Raw genomic sequence first — 14,711 nt, forward strand, 5'->3', positions numbered from 1 at the left:
TACAGTAACAATAATTTATTGACAATCACAACTCGAGCATAAGGAAACCGCAAACAAACACCTAGGACTTGACTTGTTGCAACAGCTTAAGCAACTTCCATGATGAATGCCTATTGCTTCCAGCAGGTCCAGGAGCATTTTGATCTGAGACAGTCTGATAATTCACCTGTACTGGAATTGGAAGTTCAGGTTGCACTGACTGCAACACGGACCCGTAGTTTGATGCCATTGGAGTGCTCCAGGTTAGGGAACTTGATGGCACAACCACTGAAGTAGTCTGTGATACAGGCTGGAAGACAGTCTCAGAACTTGACACTACCTGAGGCTGATAGCTGGTCTGCACTGGCACAGCTGAGGAAGAGCTGGACTGACTGATAGACAGACTAGCTGGGAGCATTTGAGGCTGGGAAACGAACTGTACAGGAACAGAAGACACATGGCTAGGGAGAACTTGTGCCTCAAGACTGGAATACCCCAGTTGGTTAGGCTTGACTATGGGCCCAAACAGACCTTGCCATAGCTTTGCTGGAGGCTGGTAGCTAAGCAGCTGCAATGGTCTTGAAGGATGACCAGTGGGCTGAGATACAAAAGTATAACTCACTGGTCCAGGCTTGGCATGAGACAAACCACTGGGTTGGATCTCTAGCACACCTGGCTGCTCACTTTGAAGCACTACAGACTGCAAGCTAGGATGTCTAGGCAGATGTGCAGGTCTGAAAGTAGATGTGAGGGGGCTAGGGAAGTTGACATCCACAGGAATCGGGTCACTGGGCAAAATAACAGGCTTGATAACCTGAGCTGCGTTTGGAAGACTGTGTGTAGATGGAGAGTGATGTCTCCGCTTGTAACTGTGCTGTGGTAGTTCATGGCATGAATACAGTTTGGAGCCAATCTGATGAATCCCATGGGACTGCACTGGCTTGAAAAGGGTTTGCCCATTCTGGTTGACAACATACTCATAGCTGGACTGTCCTGCTTGCAGATGGCCTACAGATGAGCTGACCTGTGCTGGCTGTTGGACACCTAGCTGTTCCACCAACTGGTAGCTAGCTTGGGCTGGCTGTTGGGAAGCAGACTGGTAGATGGATTCTACTAGTTGTGGCACAGTGGGCTGGCTAGCAGACTGGTGGACTGTTTGTGCTGGTTGTTGAACGACAAACCGGGGCCCAGATTGGTAGTTGGTTTTTCCTTGCTGCTGGGAAGTAGGCCGAACCTCTGACTGGTGACTACCCTGTACCAGTGTTTGCCATTTGGATGGAGGTGAAGATTGGTAGTTGGCTTGTACTGGCAGTTGAAGAACTGCTTGGGGCCCAGTTTGGTAGATGGTTTGTACTGGTATTTGGCTGCTGGACTGATCTACAGAAGTAAATGTTAGTGCCTGAAGAGGACTATTACTGGAAGGTTTTGACCCAAAGTGATGTTTACCTTTATGATGCTTGAGAGGAGTCAGTCCATTTGGCTGTGCCACAAAAACAAAACTTCCATCTACAGTTTCCACATTATTTGACTGGGAAACCGATTGACTGCCCTGTAATAGCTGCTGGCTGGAGACCTGGGCCACAGAGGCATCAACTGCCTGTTGAATCAGCTGGCTACTGGGCTGGACCACAGAGATGTCAATGACACTGGGAGTCTGTATGATGCCTGGTTGATTCACAGTTTGGCCACTGGGCTGGGCTGATTGCTGGCTGCCTGACTGGCTCACAAGTTCATAGCTAGCCACAGCTAGGTCACTTGGCACACTACCATACTGTAGTATTGATAAGCTAGGTTGTGAGGCTTTGGAAGGTTTGGAGGAGCTGATTGCTGCATTGTGAACTGGCCTGGAACCAGTTTGATGGTGGTGTTTACCTTTCAGAGGCTTAAGGGGCCATCTACCAGAGGGCACTGCAAACTGCAAGCTAGTCTGAGATATTTGTTGGCCACTGGGCAGGGATAACTGCAGAGGGTTAGACTGGGCTATGGTTCCAGAACTTGCTGGTTGCTCATTGCTGGACTGGTAAATAGTCTGCACGAACTGTTGGCTGCTGGGCTTCACCACAGATGTACTGCCAATTTGAAGTGGAATTGAGGAAACTACCTGCACTGGCTTAGAAACAGAATAGCTGCTCTGCTGCAATGGGCTCAGGACAGAAGAACTGATGACTTCAGCGCCTTGGACAGTAGTTGACGGACTTGAATCATATCCAGACATGCCCATACTCACTGCATTTCCCACAGAACCATAAATAAGACTACCAGTTCCAACTGAATCAACACGAAATCCTTCTTGGCTTGTATGCGATTCAGAGCCTGGTTTTTCATTTGTCATGGGAGTGCCTGAAGAGCCAGCCTGAGAGCGATAAGTAGTGTCAAAGCCCCATTTAACTGCATCCTTGCTGATTGGTCCAGTTACATCAGTCAAGCCATAAATGTTAGAGAGACTTTGTTTCACTTCCTGCATGGACTGACTGGGATTAGACATAGGACTGACTCCACTGCTACCAGGGTTGTAGGCATAAACTGCAAGAGGAAAACAATTAATTAACAATGTAAACAAGTTTAGTCAAAATAATGCTGACAGGGGAAAATAATAATAATAAATTACCAGTTGCAATACCATCATAGTCATCACATGCACCATGGGCTAAAAGTACTGCTAAAGAATAACTGCAAAAAAGAAAGTCATTTAGAAAACAAAAACAAATGGTAGAACACAATTAAGAACCAAAGCAAAACAACAAACCTTAAAATCCACATTGTTGTAGCACGCATAGCAACCCAAGTCAAAACAACTATCCACTACCCTCAACACAAAACCTACAAAATCGAAAGAAAAATTTCACCAAGCCATGCAATAATAGTCTTAAACTGGCCTTCTTATAGTTTGTGCAGCTACCAGTCAGTTGGCTAGATTATTGCCTTCGACCAATCGTCTGTCACAGGAATGTCTAATGGATCATCATTAGTTTCAGGTGTCAGTTGTTGCACGTTATTTTCATGGTATTTCATTGATACATTGATCCAAACAAATCAGCTTTTTATGTTTTGGAAAAGAGAAAAACATATTCTTAAATGAAAATGTATACTTTCTTGATTAAATAAAGAAAAAAGTAAAAAGAAAAACATTATTTTACATAAGTATGTCACATAATAAGTAAATAAATATATATATTTCTGGTTAACTGAATGTCAGCAAAAGTTTGCAGTTGGCCAGTTTACTTTAAATGTGTGTAGCTATATTTAAAATGAGACCCTCTTCAGCTTTTTGTAAATTCTGCTAAATTGGTGTTTGCTAAATGCAGCTATGCTGTTTTGTGGATCTAATGAAAAAAAATCCAATAAGCATTTCACATTTAAAAATGTCCACAATGCATCTTTTTTTCAAGCATTTTTCTGAACAAAGTTCTCAATGCTGAAAATGGCCATCTATTGTGCAAACTGGCTTTCAGTGCTGAGAATAGCTTTGAAAAGGCTGCCTTGGATCATTGTGGTCAAACGACTTGATTAAAAGAGTCAAAGTGAAACAGAAACTTACCAGCACAATACATGATTTTGTTATCAGCAGCATAAATAGTTGAAAATAGGCTAATATTTTATCTTTGGTCATACAGATATGAACCGTGGATATTCTGGTTATCCTAGTTATGAGTGAGAGAGAGGGAGAGGGAACAAATAAGATGTGTTTTGAGGCATGCAGTTCTTATTTTAAATTTGGTTTTGTTATGTATTTAAGTGAAACATGTACTATATGGGGTTTATTGCATTAGTGTATTCGCATTGGTCATTACTTCAAATTAAACAATCATTTTATTCAGTTAATGATTGATTTAAAAAACATCAGACATCTATTGAAATGAACACTAACATTTGCATTATGCATGTCCTACATTCTGCTATGCCACCGATGATGGTTACAACTTACCCTGGTTGAAATGATAATGTTATCTGACCCCATGATATGTTACAACTAACACATACTTTAGGGTGAACTAACAAAGGACATTTTTAAAGAACATGGTTGCTTTTAATGCTGATTTTTCATTTCATACTGCAAAAACTGTGTTCTTATCTGGGGTTGGGCTGTGGAGTTGGATCTGTTGTGGAATGTCCAGCTAGATCTCGGGCCTGTTTTAGAAAAGAGCTTAAGTGAAAACTTAGAGTATTTTAACCGTGAAATGAGAGAACTCTGGGTTTTCCGTTTCAAACTGGCAGGTTTGTCAAACTCAAGAAAGCAGGGTAAGTCAAGCCTGTTTCTGAAAGAGATTTAACTTTTACTCAAGACTCAGTTACTCTGTTAACTTACCCTGTGAACCTAACCTGGTCAGGAGCAGTTTTTTTTGTCTAAACTCTGAGTTTCTGTCGGTCTCCTCCCCTTTTTAAAAGGTATGAAGTGGTATTTCTTGCCTTAGACTTAAGTGCACGCACCTATTTTAATGTTCATTTTGGAGATGTGCATACAAATGATTGATGGAAATGTCATGATGCACATAACCTTTAAAATTATGAATAAAAGCATGCATAACTGAGTAGGATAAACATTCATTCGATAAGAAAAGATGTGCATAAACTGTGAGGGAAACACTTTTACTGAACAATTTCCAGTATGTGCTTAAAAAAAGGTTGGTTATAAGAGATCATATGATGATGAAAATGTCTGTGAATGGATTAACCAGCAGGCTGAGCACACTGCAACACATCTGAAATGTTGTTTTGGTCATTCTAAAACACCTTAACCGTTTCAGTATTATTATACAATATTATTAATTACCTCCAGAGCACCTGGAGCGTGTCAAGAGTGTCCGATCTTCGTGTCTCATGGCTTCAAACAACCCCACGTGTTCATTGTGTGTCAGCATTGTCTTCTGAGACGCAAGTACATTTATTAAATAAAGAAAAGATTGACGCAGCTTCTTCTACCGCAGTAAATTCTGCTTTTACTGTTGATATTTGGCAACAGTTATTTAATAAGTGACGATGTTGTTCTCTTTGATTCATTGGATGGAAACGCTGCTTTATTCGCACATCTTTTATGGCTCTTCCAGTTTTGCTTTTATATAAAATTTATAAACTTCACACATAACATTACTTATTTTACCACTCCTAAATATTTAAGTACTTTAAGTGTAAAATCCCGCATTAACTTAAGCAGCTGTTTCCCTACGCTATCTGTCTCTGTTTCACTGATGCAGTGCCATTGCTTGTTTAAATATATGCTCATATTTGCTATAACTTTGCATGAGCATATCAAGTTCAGCTGGAGAAAGAAATACTGATCTCTTTTTTTCAGATGTTGCCATGGTGACTCATAATATCTGCGCTCCATTGATAATGGCTTTTTATAGTTGCTGTGTGAACGCTTAACTCTGAGTTGGTCTACTCAAAGTTGACTGACCTAACTCAGATCAGCTATTCTGAAACTGAAAACTCAGAGTTTAATCTTTCAGTAAATCAACTTATAGTTCAAGCTTAAACTCCAAATTGGTTGAACCTCCTTACTGAAACAGGCCCCTCATGAGGAAACATACAGTAACAATTTTGTGTTGTCAGAAAAGTGTATGCTTTTTAAAAGGAAGCAGGTCCCCAAACCCCACCCCTAACCCTCACTGGAAGATGAGCAAATCATACTAAAAGAGATCACACAAATGATATGAATTAGCCACTAAATCAAAAGGTCAATAGAGTGGAGGAACTATGACGTCACTTTGTAGGCTAATAGGCTGCTACCATAAAACTGGGTCCCTCGATAAAATCCCTATAGGATTTTCCTATGTGCTTTTCGAAGATTGTGAATAATAAGCTCTGTGTTCAAACACTGTTAATTACTACACTACACTACACTGCCTTCGGGGCGCTTGCCTGTGATGTCAGCACCACCCTTCTATAGACAACTTTTCAAGCTTATTTTTAGAAATATGCTCCATGACAAAGAGTTAATCTCTTTGTTTTTTATATTATAATCCACGCTGTATATTAGAAACAAATAAATATGCAAAAACACATAGACCTGTGTGCCTTTTGGATCGTTTTTATGTGGGAAATACATCTGTTTTGCTTTACGATTGTTGTAAAAGTTTTAAGGCCGTACTCACACTAGGTACAGTTACCTCGAACCGGGCCAAAGCACGCTTGTCCCCCCTCCCATCTCCCCCGACGGCCCGCGCTCACACCACAAACGGGCCTCGGCACACTTACGTCATCGCTGCTGCGCTGTTCAGTGAGAAGCGCTCTCACACTCAGCAGCACAGTGGAGATTTCTCTAGTTATATCGTTTCAGTCGTTTGTTATGCAGTGACATGCAGTCAAATATTTCGCCAAACAGTCCTTAGGGATGCAGGGACATGCAGTCAGATATTTCGGCGAACAGATCCGCCAATTTTGGTGCTCAAAAACAATCATAAAGCTCTCGTGCTGCAGGAATGAGGAGGTCTGCTGAAGCCGCACAGCTGTCTTGCTGTGAGGAATTCTCGTCTTTAATAAACTACGGCAGTTTGCGTTCACTGAACAGTAAGAATGAATAATCCATATGAAACAGTCCCGTAAAAGTCACGTCTTGCTTTCAGTTTCGGGCTTTGGCGCGTTTTGCACTCACACACAAGTGTACCGTGCCAAAGCTCAAGTGAACCGCGCTCAGGCACACCTCTTCCAACTGGGCCAGGGCCGGCCAAGTGAACTGTGCTTGAGCCCGATTCAGCGCACTCACACTTCTCAAACGATCCGGGAAACGGGCCAGGGCATGGTACGGATGGCATAGTGTGAGTAGGCCCTAAAACTGTATGTATAAATGTGCCAACATAGCATCAGACATATTCAAATGAGTGTAATGTTATTGCTCGCATGCACACAGCCAGCTTACCTTAACAGACAACAGAAATGAGGCGTGAGGAACAAGTCTATCAAATGCCTGCAAGTTCCATCATGGATCGAGAACAACATTCAATATTCTTTTTCGTGTCCGAAAGATTATACGGTCACATATGCTATACATTTTATAGAGGAGTGTAAATGTTGCAGTTTTGACAGTTAAATTTTCAGATTCTTTTCACACATTTATTCACGTTTGCACAGCTGAGAGCAGGAAGAGACAGACTGCACTGGTAAGCATCTTCTGTGGTATAGTATCTTCATAATATTAATTAAAATAAAGAATCAACAAGTTAATCTGTCTCAATATGTTTCAATATGATATGATTAGAAAAATACTAAACTATAAAACACTATTCATGAAAATACTTAAATCATAGACAAATCCAAATGCCCAACACAAGCGAGCTGTGCTCCAGACCAGTTCAGCTCGATGACATATAATGTCTCCAACACCGCTTGTAGTCCCATTTAGCAACTTGATTGCAACCGTCTTTTTAAAGAAGCATAACCATTTAAAAAAAAAAAAAAAATTAAGTATGATGTAACTGATGTGTTTTTTGTCGTAGAATAAAACATGAATGTATCTTGAGTTTGTTAGCCACGAACCTTATTTAAGCAAATTAGCTAAAATCCCATTGAAAAAACCCATTGACTTAGGGATGAGGGAACCGGAACTGCTAACTCACTTCCAGGTTTTAGCATACAAACTGACCTCACAGTCCCTCCACTCGATACTACTTACTTTGAAATTGTGGTGGGAATGTCTCATAATGAAGTTTTGCTGATCAGACTTTTCACACAAAAATTATTTTATTGCAGTCAGTCTTCAAAAACAAGAAAATATATTAATTCATTATTTAAAGTATATTAACCACAGGGGAATGAACCACCAACTACTTTGGCATACATTTTACATAGCAGATACCCTTTCAACACTATGTTAGAAAACACTTAATCTGCATGCCACTACCCACACAATTTAGTAAATCCTAAACCACAAGGCTTTGGACACTTCAGTTAAAAATGTTCTGTTCAGAGTTAAAATGCTTTGGGGGGGGAAAAAAAAAAAAAAAACACAAACACACAACACTAAAGAACCACTTGATTAAATAGTAAATTTTTTTATCTGCTTTTTGGTAAACAAAATACAAGCTTAAAAACAAGCAGATTTTGAACATAATTAACAACTGACACAATCAAGCATCTGATATGTAATAGCAGTTCATTAAACAATTTGTGACTTCTTTACTTGTGTACTTTTGGTCAGTACATTGGATTATTATTATTTTTGAGAATAGACCGAGGAGAATTCCCTTTACTGTAAAAGCAATTTTCTATTAAAATCCCAAAGCTTAAATCTTTGCAGATGCAGTCATTTTTGTTTTACATTTAAAAACAAAAAAAACTGAAGTCAAAACAAATACAGTAACAATAATTTATTAATTTAGAACACAAGCATAAATCAGAAAACCTCAAACAAACACCTAGGACTTGACTTGTTGCAACAGCTTAAGCAACTTCCGTGATGAATGCGTATTGCTTCCAGCAGGTCCAGGAGCATTTTGATCTGTGACAGTCTGATAATTCAACTGTGATGGAACTAGAGGTTCAGGTTGCACCAACTGCAGCACAGGCTTAAAGTTTGAAATTATTGGGGTGCTCCAGGTTTGGGACCTTGATGGCACAACCCCTGAAGAAGTCTGCAATACAGGCTGGAAGACAGTCTCATAACTTGACACTACTTTAGGTTGATTGCTGGACTGCACTGGCACAGCCGAGGAAGAGCTGGACTGAGTGATAGACAGACTAGCTGGGAGCATTTGAGGCTGGGAAACAAACTGTACAGGAACAGAAGACACCTGGTTAGGAAGAACTTGTGCCTCAAAGATGGAATACTCCAGTTGGTTGGGCTTGACTAGGGGCCCAAACAGACCTTGCCAAAGCTTGGCTGGAGGCTTGTAGTTAGGCTGCTGCAATGGTCTTGAAGGATGACCAGTGGGCTGAGATACTAAAGTATAACTCACTGGTCCAGGCTTGGCAAGAGACAAACCACTGGGTTGGACCTCAAGCACACCTGGCTGTTCACTTTGAAGCACTACAGACTGCAAGCTAGGATGTCTAGGCAGATCTGCTGGTCTGAAAGTAGATGTGAGGGGGCTAGGGAAGTTGACATCCACAGGAATCGGGTCACTGGGCAAAATAACAGGCTTGATAACCTGAGCTGCGTTTGGAAGACGGTGTGAAGATGGAGAGTGATGTCTCCGCTTGTAACCGTGCTGTGGTAGCTCATGGCATGAATACAGTTTGGAGCCAATCTGATGAATCCCATGGGACTGCATTGGATTGAAAAGGGTTTGCCCATTCTGGTTGACAACATACTCATAGCTGGACTGTCCAGCTTGAAGATGGCCTACAGATGAGCTGACCTGTGCTGGCTGTTCCACCAAATGGTAGCTAGCTTGTGCTGGTTGTTGGGAAGCAGACTGGTAGATGGTTTCTACTAGGTGTGGCACAGTGGGCTGGCTAGCAGACTGGTAGACTATTTGTGCTGGTTGTTGAACAACAAACCAGGGCCCAGACTGGTTGCTGGTTTGTCCTTGCTGCTGTGAAGTAGGCTGAGCCTCTGACTGAGAACTGCCCTGTACAAGTGTCTGCCATTTGGATGGAGATGAAGATTGGTAGTTGGCTTGTACTGGCAGTTGAAGAACTGCTTGGGGCCCAGATTGGTAGATGGTTTGTACTGGTATTTGGCTACTGGACTGATCTACAGAAGTAAATGTTAGTGTCTGAAGAGGACTATTACTGGAAGGCTTTGACCCAGAGTGATGTTTACCTTTGTGATGCTTGAGAGGAGTCAGTCCATTGGGCTGTGCCACGAAAACATAACTTCCATCTACAGTTTCCACATTATTTGACTGGGAAACCGATTGACTGCCTTCTATTAGCTGCTGGCTGGAGACCTGGGCCACAGAGGCATCAACTGCCTGTTGAATCAGCTGGCTACTGGGCTGGACCACAGAGATGTCAATGACACTGGGAGTTTGTATGATTCCTGGTTGATTCACAGTTTGGCCACTGGACTGGGCTGATTGCTGGCTACCTGACTGGCTCACAAGCTCATAGCTAGCCAAAGCTAGGTTACTTGGCACACTACCATACTGTAGTATTGATAAGCTAGGTTGTGAGGCTTTGGAAGGTTTGGAGGAGCTGATTGCTGCATTGTGAACTGGCCTGGAACCAGTTTGATGGTGGGGTTTACCTTTCAGAGGCTTAAGGGGCCATCTACCAGATGGCACAGCAGATTGGAAGCTAGTCTGAAAAATCGGTTGGCCACTGGGCAAGGATAACTGCAGAGGGTTAGACTGGGCTATGGTTCCAGAAGTTGCTGGTTGCTCATTGCTGGACTGGGAAATAGTCTGCACGAACTGTTGGCTGCTGGGCTTCACCACAGATGTACTGCTAATTTGAAGAGGAATTGAGGAAACTACCTGCACTGGCTTAGAAACAGAATAACTGCTTTGTTGCAATGGGCTCAGGACAGAAGAACTGATGACTTCAGAGCCTTGGACAGTAGTTGACTGACTTGAATCAGATACAGAAAGGTCCGTACTCACTGCATTTCCCACAGAACCATAAACAAGACTACCAGTTCCAACTGAATCAACATGAAATCCTTGTTGGCTTGTATGCGATTCAGAGCCTTGTTTTTCACTTATCATGGGAGTGCCTGAAGAGCCAGCCTGAGAGCTATAGGATGTGTCAAAGCCCCATTTAACTGTATCCTTGCTGACTGGTCCAGTTACATCAGTCAAGCCATAAAAGTTAGTGAGACTTGGTTTCACTTCCTGCTTGGACTGACCAGGATCATTAGATACAGGATTGACTCCACCGCTGCCAGGGCTGTAGGCATAGACTACAAGAGGAAAACAAGCAATTAAAGCAAACAAATCAAGTTAAAATAATGCTGGGAAAAAAACAAAAACCTTACCAGTTGCAATACCATCATCGTCATCACATGCACCAAGGGCTAAAAGTACTGCTAAAGAATAACTGCAAAAGAGAAACTGCCATTTTCAAAACCAAACCAGGTAAATAGTAAAACAAAATTAAGAACCAAGGCAAAACAACATACCTTAAAATCCACATTGTTGTAGCACGCATCGCAACCCAAGTCAACACAACCATCCACTACCCTCAGCACATCAGCTTCAAAATACAAAGAAAGATTTCACCAAACTATGCAGTATTAGTCTTAAACTGGCCTTCTTATAGTCTGTGCAGCTACCAGTCAGTTGGCTAGATTATTGCCTCAGTCCAATCAATTGTCACAGGAATGTCTAATGGATCATCATTAGTTTCAGGTGTCAGTTGTTGCACGTTATTTTCATGGTATGCCATTTCATTAATACATTTTTTCAAACTAATAAGCTTTTTATGTTTTGGAAAAGAGATAAACATATTCTTAAATAAAAATGTATAGTTTCTTGATTAAATAAAGGAAAGAGTAAAAAAAACAAAGTAATTCACATAATAAATAAATATATTTCTGGTTAACTTAATGTCAGCAAAAGTTTAAGCTTGACGTATAAATACCTAAATGCAGGTATGCTGTTTTGTGGATCAAATGAAAGCAAATGTAAGAATCCAATATTTCACATTTAAAAATGTCCACAATGCATCTTTTTTCAAGCATTTTTCTGAACAAAGTACTCATTGCCGAAATTGGCCATCTGATGTGCAAACGGGCTTTTAGTGCTGGGAATAGCTTTGAAAAGCCTGTCCTGGCTCACTGATCAAACGACTTGATTAAAATAGTCAAAGTAAAACAGAAACTTACCAGCAAAATAAATGATTTTGTCATTTGCAGCAAAAATAGTTAAAAAACAGTCTAATATTTTATCTTTAGTCATACAGATAGTGTAAGACATTTTTTGAAACTGTGCTTATTCCGGTTATCCTAGTTATGAGTGAGAGAGAGGGAGAGGGAACAAATAAGATGTGTTTTTGAAGCATGCAGTTTTTATTTTAAATTTGGTTTTGTTATGTATTTAAGTGAAACATGTACTATATGGGGTTTAATGCATTAGTGTATTCTCATTGGTCAATAATTCAAATTGAACAATCATTTTATTCAGTTAATGATTGATTTAACAAACATCAGAGATCGACTGAAATGAACACTAACATTTGCATTATGCATGTCCTACATTCTGCTATGCCACTGATGATGTTACAACTTACACTGGTTGAAATCATAATGTTATCTGCGTGGCGTGCCGTGGCTGTTCAGACTGACACTAACACAAAGAGTCATGTTTTAATTTGTTATTTTCTTAATGACAACCTGAAAAAACTGAACAATTATTTAAACTGTACAAGCTAAAAATTAACATTTATTTTTATATCTTTTTTTAGCCTCAAAGTGTGCAGGTTTTGTCACAGCAGTGTATTTTGGACCTAATTACTTACTAAATAAAGTATACTTTTATACGTGACCTTTACTTAAGAATACTTCTTTTTCCTAAGGGTGTATTTACTGACTTATCAAGATCAGTCGAGGACAGACAGGGGGAGTATTGCCGCTCTGACAGCCAAGTTTGGTCAAAGCTAGAGATACTCTGGTCAGGATTTTTGCAGCTGATATAGAGTACTGATTCCTTGTCATGGTGACCCGCTGAAAATGAGCGCCAATTCTAATGCTTTAAGCTTTATAATGCATTGAGCACATTTCCCTCTAAGTTTGAACCTTAAGAGAAGATCTTTCCTTACTTTAAAGACTAAATCAAGGATGCTGCATAAAACCTTAAACATGTCTCTTTAGGTGTGAACATGTCATGGCCAGAAGCAGCTTTTCAGAAAATGATTCATTCATTAATTTTACTCTGGCTAAGTCCCTAATTTATCAGTGGTTACCACAGTGGAATGAACCGCCACAGAAAACAATATAACACAGATATAAACATTGTTATGGAAAATTACAATGCAATTTGGCAACAATGAAAATGACGAAAGAAGAATTCAACATGACTCAGTCAAGAACAAGTTTGGAGCGTATGTTTGATGCATAAAAATTTTAATTTCACATCTATAAATCTAATACTTCTTTACTAAAAGGAAATAGGTCTACAAACTACTGTTAATAGCAATGAGTGTATTACAAGAATTTATATTATTACATATTTATGTTAAAAAATTAAGTTTAATTATTTAATAATTCCAGTTGTTTTATATGTAAAAAGGCCTAAATACATGCAAGACCGTTCTGGTTTTCAACCATTGAAAGCAGATCCCTCGGGGATAGAGGGATTTGCATTCACAATAACTTTACTACTCTATTTATTTAACCTAAGAAATGTAATCCTTAGACCATTATTGTGCCTCTTGCAATCTGTTGTCTTGCTCATTTCCTCTAGTCACCATGATTTCCGAGTATATTAACTCATTTTGGGGATCACAGGGCTGGTAATGAATGATATGAATTAGCCACTAAATCCAAAGAGTCAATACTTACTGTGAGATTGTGGTGAGACTGTCTTATATTGATGTTTTGCTAATCAGACTTTTCACACAAAAATGATTTTATTGCTGTCAGCTTTCAAAAACAAGAATAATTTACATTAATTGTACTATGGGTGGTCCTTGACTTATCAGGGGTTACCCACAGGGGAATGAACCACCATCTAGTTTGGCATATATTGTACATAGCAGATGCCCTTCCACCCACAATCCAGCACTACGCTAGGAAACACTCAATCTGCATGCCACCACCCACACTCTCTTACACACACAAAGTTCAGACAATTGATCCTTCGCTAAGCCACACCCAAAAACCGCCACCCACGAATCGTGGCTTAGCTCTGTCAAACTTTCGAGCGAGTGTATATGGATTGTGCTAATTTGATATCGGGTATCCTTAAAGTTTGGACGAGATGGTGGAATTTTTTTCCTTTACAAAACCAAAAACCCAAGAGGAGATATGCCAGCGTGGATCAAAGCTTAAATGGGGGTTAAATGAGTGGAGCTAAGTTTGTTTTGTTTTGATATTCCTGACACATTCAGTGATTGACCAAAAGCAATAACTCAAACACCTTACCCTAAACAGATCTAAACTGTGTTTCCTACAAAAATACAAAGCAGGTTATGTTTTACAACTGTCTTTTTTTTTTCCGCTCGATATTATGAGTACAGCTCCATTTAAGCCTTAGCCATAGTAACTTAGTCATACAATTAGCAAATAGGTCATAATTACAAGAGTTATTGATCCGGAAAAATACAAAGATGCAAATCTGTTGCTAACTTTACTGAACTTCACATTTCCATCTATTTTAAAACTACGAATAGTTGAAATTTTAAATAAACAGAACAAAACCAAGATATGATCACAAACTGAGCACAATATACTTTACCAGCAGCTGTTTTTCATTCATTTATAAAGAGCACACAAACATACTGACAGTAATAGGTAACTTACTGTAGGTTGTTATAGGTCAATGATGCTAATTTTCGGCACAAATCCATCAGTTTTTCCCTCTGGCTGTTCTTTCTATGAATTACCTAACGTTATGTAAAAGCACTGTCCATGCGTGTTTCCTGGTCAGTTAGTGATGCTGTATTTCATTACAAAACAATTAATCTATCAGGTTTTATGGAAATCATGGTTTAATTTGTTATTATTAGATCATTTTAAAATGTCACCTCTCCTGCTGACCATGAGCTAAGCTTTTGAATGTTTAGTGTATGAGGCGGCTAGGTATGGCTTTAATTTTGATTGAATTATTCTCTAATCGGTTGCCTATTATGTCATGAATATACCTCTGTAATGCATACTGCATTCCTTTTTTGTCTGGCTTTCTTGGATATCTCAC

General features: G+C 39.9%; 2 protein-coding genes across 5 annotated transcripts; both read right to left on the minus strand.

The window, feature by feature from the left end:
- On the minus strand, positions 1-2,839 carry zgc:171750. Of its 4 annotated transcripts, none has more exons than XM_068217021.2 (4): positions 2,726-2,833; positions 2,600-2,649; positions 1,426-2,502; positions 3-1,356 (listed from the first exon to the last, which is right to left on the minus strand). In XM_068217021.2, the coding sequence occupies exons 1-4, from the start codon at positions 2,752-2,754 to the stop codon at positions 62-64; spliced, it is 2,451 nt and encodes an 816-aa protein (XP_068073122.1). In that variant the 5' UTR covers positions 2,755-2,833; the 3' UTR covers positions 3-61. The 4 variants fall into 4 exon arrangements, with proteins under 4 accessions (NP_001315621.2, XP_068073122.1, XP_068073121.1 ...); XM_068217020.2 differs by having other exon boundaries at positions 2,588-2,649; NM_001328692.2 differs by having other exon boundaries at positions 1-2,502; positions 2,588-2,649; positions 2,726-2,839.
- Positions 2,840-8,267: 5,428 nt separating this feature from the next.
- zgc:171474 lies at positions 8,268-11,119 on the minus strand. The gene is made up of 3 exons (NM_001423727.1): positions 10,979-11,119; positions 10,835-10,896; positions 8,268-10,759 (listed from the first exon to the last, which is right to left on the minus strand). Exons 1-3 carry the CDS (start codon positions 11,005-11,007, stop codon positions 8,331-8,333), a joined length of 2,520 nt encoding a protein of 839 aa, NP_001410656.1. The 5' UTR covers positions 11,008-11,119; the 3' UTR covers positions 8,268-8,330.
- Positions 11,120-14,711: the final 3,592 nt, after the last annotated feature.

The sequence above is a fragment of the Danio rerio genome, chromosome 24, assembly GCF_049306965.1.
Source record: "Danio rerio strain Tuebingen ecotype United States chromosome 24, GRCz12tu, whole genome shotgun sequence".
Lineage (NCBI taxonomy): Eukaryota > Metazoa > Chordata > Actinopteri > Cypriniformes > Danionidae > Danio > Danio rerio.